The 5,464-nt window shown below is 44.3% G+C and overlaps 1 protein-coding gene across 1 annotated transcript; it reads right to left on the bottom strand.

The window, feature by feature from the left end:
- Positions 1-2,589: 2,589 nt before the first annotated feature.
- On the bottom strand, positions 2,590-4,172 carry LOC101823243 (GA-binding protein alpha chain-like). The gene is given in 2 exon segments (XM_040728468.1): positions 2,590-3,344; positions 3,347-4,172. Coding segments are annotated over 2 exon segments (1,377 nt in total). The 5' UTR covers positions 3,969-4,172.
- Positions 4,173-5,464: the final 1,292 nt, after the last annotated feature.

Genomic DNA, 5,464 nt, shown 5'->3' with positions numbered 1-5,464 from the left:
GTATGTCAAGGGCAGACTGTTAATCTTCCAGTTCTCTGTTGGCTTCGGGATGAAAACTCATGGGTCTGGGAGGTTGATGCAGTAGGCCTGTTGAGAAACTGGAAATCTCGAACCGACTGCATTCTTTCTTTCTTCGAGAACGTCAAGGGTCAGGAACACTGATTAAGGAGATCTCACTCGAACTGGTTAGGGTTAGGGTTAGAGTCTCAGGTCCAGTTTTTCTCTGTTCCATGCATCTCACCAAATGTTCTGACAGCTGCCGAACTTTATTCTTTTCCTGCAAGAAAACACAAACATGCCCTCGACCTCAAATTAGGGTCTTCTCCACTGTCTAGTGCATGGATGTCTCCATTTGACCAGAGCAAAAGTCGCTCAAGTTCCATCATGCCAGAATCTGTCTGGAGCAGATTGCTCACTTGTAGGCTTCAATGGGTGCTGTAACGATATGCGACACACAATTACTGAAAGTAAAGCTAAGTATTTAATGTAGAAATTACTCACAAGATACCAAACAAGTAACCCAGACGATACAAGCCGTTTCCTCTGCCGAGCCGGAAGCCGAACTCCAGGAAAAGAGACCGAGACTTCCTGTGTGCTGTCTTTTATACCTTCCCCCGTAACGCCCCCCTAGCCATGCCCAAAAGTGGGCCTGGCTAGTGACGTAGTTCCGCCTACGTACGTATACGTCTTTACGTCCAGCCGTATACATCTTTAGTCTTGCCTAAAGTGGGTGTGGTTAGCGGTGTGGTAAACCGCCCTTTTATTACCTCATCTGTATGCGCCTCTAATAAGTCACACGTTTAATGGCGGCATCAGACTTCCTCCTACACTCACTGACATTCACATTTTAAGAAAATTTTTGAGGAGTGATTTGATGAGTCATGTGGGGACTGGGGACATTCCCCCCCCCTCCCTTTTTTGTTTAAACTGTTTGCAAACATCTGTTGATGCTGGACTATAACAGTAGAAGGATTTGTCTACCCTCCTTAGTTAACTATCTAGGTGAATTGGGATCACTGTCTAGATTATTAGTAGATGCCCTTTAAAAAGGACATATCCATTAAGTATTTCCCAAAAACTTCTGAAAATCACTCAAAGATTGTAAACTATACTGTGTCCCAAATAACTTTCCAAAATTATTTGAAGTCTATGAGCAGTCTTTCCCAATCTAACCGGTAGAGCTCTCACTAGCTGCCTATTTGAAGTCTGTAAGCAGTCTTTCCCAATCTAACCGGTAGCTCTCACTAGGTGACAAGGCCTCATTTGCATCTACACAGACACCTTTGGGGGTGGGGCCTGACCAAGTGGCCGGTGCCTGAAAAAATCGACTGGCTCTGAAGACTTAAATCTTTTAACTTTTCTGTTAAGGCATTAACCGACTGGCTGGATGTTCCTTTTGGCTATATCTAAAGCAGTTTTATTTTTGAAGGGATTTAAGTATCCTTTTAATCATATAAGCAGTTCACACTCACGCATTCACAATCACATTTCATACATACCGGTGTGGCTACACCGTACATTCAGAACATACATACATCTTTTGGTCATCCTTTTTCCCTAAGTCATGATTAGTCTGTTGAAATGAAACTTCCTTAATTGAAATTTATGTAAAATAACTACTCCAGCCAATCCTTGAACTAGAAAGGTTAAAAAGTCCTGTACACCCCTCATCATTCCTCCATTTGAGCTACATTCAGGGGCTACAGCCATACCTACTCCTTGTAACTCTATTCCTTGTAACTCTGTAGATGCAAGGTGGAGAGGCCAGGCTTTTGGCCAAAAGTTTTTAGAGATGACTCACAAAATTGACCTTAAATGCAAACAAACTTTTTCCATTTCATATACCTTTGTCTTTTCCTTTTTCTTTACTTAATACCAGTATCTCTTTACTGTTAACAATTTTTTTGATTCACCCATTTTCTTTTATTGTTTTTTTTTTGTTTGTTTGTTGTTTGTTTTTTCGAGACAGGGTTTCTCTGTATTGTTTTGGACTGTCCTGGAACTCGCTCTGTAGACCAGGCTGGCCTTGAACTCAGAGATCCACCTGCCTCTCCTCCTGAGTGCTGGGATTAAAGGCATGCTGGTCTCATCCAACACTTTCTTCTGCCACTTAACCTCTTCTTTACTTGTGAATATATAAATTAATTACCTGATAGTAATTATCAATATAATTTTATTTGACATGAACATTTATCTCTGCTTGATTAGGTGAAACAGACATACATGCTTAGCTGAGAATTTCCTTTTTCAGGCTCTATGGAAAGCAGCAGAGAGGAAACAGCTTCCTTACTGCCATCTTCAGATGCTACTGGCTGTTTTTGGTAGGGCTAGACATTAATACTGACCAGTTTAGCTTTCCTGACTGTTAGCAAACTATCCCACGATGAACCTGCTCTCACACTTCAGGCATCGTGGAGATTCTTTAACACACATTTTCTAAAATATATGCTCAAAGTAAAAAGATCCAAATTCACAAGAGTATGAAGTATTTATTAAACATCATGCATCAGATTGAACAGCCTAGAAATAAGATTCAAATTCAGTAATAAAGGTGAGAGCAAAGCTTGCTCCAAATATTTAAGAAAAGCCTTAGATGCCCGGGAGGTCCCAGGTTTCAGTTGTCCTTTCCTGCAGAGAGGCAGCGGCCAGAGCTACAGCTGTGACTGGCTGGGCGACTCCATGGAGCTGCATCTTTGCAAGTTTCTTCTGTTCACAATCTGTGACCAAGCGGTTCAGTTCTGCTGCCCTGTATCCAATAAGAGTCTTCAAGTCACAAACAAATTTGTACACAAATCTCTTGCCTTGACCTTTACAGATCATGCCTCCGTCATAATAATACCGTAACGCACGGCTGAGTTTCTCATAGTTCGTCGTAGGCTTGTTTTTACGTTGTCCCCATTTTTGTGCAACCAATTCAGGCTGATTTAGCTTAAATTCACCTTCATCACCAACCCAAGAAATACAGTCTCGAGCATCCTTGTCAGTGAGAAGTTCTAACAGAAACTGCCACAGTTGGATCTGACCATTGTTTCCTAAACCTGTTCTGTTTCCGAGCGAGCTTCTGTCTTCCCCTGAAATCCCTGGGGACCTCTGCACTTTGGCCGTCTTTGCACTACTGTTTATAACTTTGAGTGTAGTTGGTGTATCGGACTGCGCTGATGCTGGGACGATTTGCACAGGCTGGTCAATTGTAACTATCTCATCCATCGGTTGTTCTTGGCTTGCCAGAACATATTTTCGAAGAAGCTCCAGATGACTCCAGAGAAGTTCTCCCCGAGAGACCCGCTGAAAAAAATCTTGGTTGAGACTGCATAATTCTCTTCCCGAAATGTTGAGTGTGGTGGGGTCATGCTGAACTCCTTCATTACCCAAACCACCCAATGCAGGACTTGGTCTGTGGACCACTGTATAGGATCGTAGGGGATCCCAAGGCGCTCCCGCTCTTTTCTGTAGCCTTCCAGGGCAGCAGCCCATCTCGTCACTCGCTCCGAGGTTTCATCGGAGATAGTAGTGATATGCTTGGTACCGTCAAGTGTTATCACTTGGGCTTCTTCAACAAGATGTGCTTCTGCTTCTGCATGGTGGGCATCCGGGTCAAAGACCACTTCAACCGTTTCCACCATTTTAGCAATTTCAAGAATGTTTAGGCTTGGCTCCATCCCTTGGTAAGAGAGTACCTGTACACTAAGCTGTACAGTTCCATCTGTTTTTACTCCTTGGTCAAACAAGCTCCGTTCTGGATCCAGCTGAATGTCTTACAGGCAAATTTCATGAGCGTCCAAAGAACACTGTAGTCTCGGCTCAAGTAGTTTCTTTAAATTGCCTATTGGTTCATTGATGTCGATGGCCTGGCTTACACATTCAGCTGGAGCGTAGGTCTGTTCCATGATGTTCTCTTCTGTCCACTCTGGTCTCTCAGTTCCAGCAATCTCAGTTTCTATCAGTTCTTCTGCTTCTCTCTTAGTCATGGCTGAAGTATTTCTAATGTTCAGTCCAGCTCCGGAATCCGCCCCGTGGCCCTCGGCCGCGCTCCAGAGCCTGCTGGGAACGGTGGAGGCGCGGGCTCCACGTGCAAACGCCTCTCCGGGTAAAGCCTCGCTGCTCCTGCGACTAGCAGACTCCCGGGGCCCTTCCCCGCGGAATCTGCGCCGAGGAACTCCAGCCCCTCAACCGCCTCCCAGGTACCCAAAATACTGCCTTTTTTTTTTTTTCAAGACAGGGTTTCTCTGTTTTGTTTCGGAGGCTCTCCTGGAACTCGCTCTGTAGACCAGGCTGGCCTCGAACTCACAGAGATCCACCTGCCTCTGCCTCCCGAGTGCTGGGACTAAAGGTGTGTGCCACCAACGCCCGGCTTCCTGACTCGTTCTTATGTTCAACCTTATCGAGTACTTATTGCATGGACATGAGGAAATGGGTACTTTGCAGGAAAACAAACAAACAAAAAGAAAACGATATCATCTCTCTTGTGTAATTAGGAATGCCAACGTGGAGAGAGTACGCTAGGTATAAAATAAATAGTCAAATCATTAAATGCATAATCGCAGGTTGCTATAAGACAGATCTGAGATGAGAAGCTGGGGAGGAGTTAGGAATAAGTCCGTTATTTTATTTTATTTTTAACCGATTTTACGGTGTTGGAGATCGAGCCAAGGGTCTTGGGTCTTGGACCATTCCGTTGTGTGTGTGTGTGGGGGGGGCTCTCTGTTCTCCAGAGTCGTTTTGTGTTTGCTTTAGCACTGAGCTATATACTCCAACCTTGACGAATCATTCGTATGCTTAAGAGAGTGTTCCTGGGTGAAAATGCTGAAGGGCGAATGAGAGCTAGCGGCTAAGTAAACGGAAGGGTGAAGCGAAGGCCTTGAGGCTAGGAAGTGTTTGCTGTGCGCTGACATTTAAAAAATAATAATTATTATTATAGAGGGCTGGGGAGATGATTCAGTCAGGAAAGTGCTCGTCGTTCAGCCATGACGACCTGGCTTCAGACCCTAGCACCCCCGGGAAAAGATTGGTGGTGTGTGCCTGTGACACCAGCCCTGGGAAGGAGGACATGAGAGGGACCCTCGGACTTGCCTGCTGTCCAGTCTAGCCAAATTGGTGGGTCCAGGTTCAGTGAGAGGCCCTGTAAAAAAAAATTAATTAATAAGGTGGAGAGCAATTGAGGAAGACACCCAGCACTGACCTGTGGCCTCTACACAAGCGAACACACCTCACACATCCATGCAAACACACACACAGATACACATGTAAAAAATTATTGTAGATGGGTTTTAAAGGATTAACATGAGGAATAAAGCCATAGGAAACGTATGGGCAATGTTGGCAAATATTTGATCCCTAGAGGACTTTGTCAGGATATATCTAAAACTTAATTATATGAAGTTCGAGGTTTCCTTTTAATGTCAAAACATTTCAGTAGCCAAGCACAAACCATAAAACATGTGTGCACCAAACGGTTGCCATCCTT

This window comes from Mesocricetus auratus, unplaced genomic scaffold (genome assembly GCF_017639785.1).
Source record: "Mesocricetus auratus isolate SY011 unplaced genomic scaffold, BCM_Maur_2.0 Super-Scaffold_100019, whole genome shotgun sequence".
Taxonomy (NCBI): domain Eukaryota; kingdom Metazoa; phylum Chordata; class Mammalia; order Rodentia; family Cricetidae; genus Mesocricetus; species Mesocricetus auratus.
The sequence above is the reverse complement of the archived record's forward strand: the minus strand, read 5'-3'. Positions and strand labels throughout refer to the sequence as shown.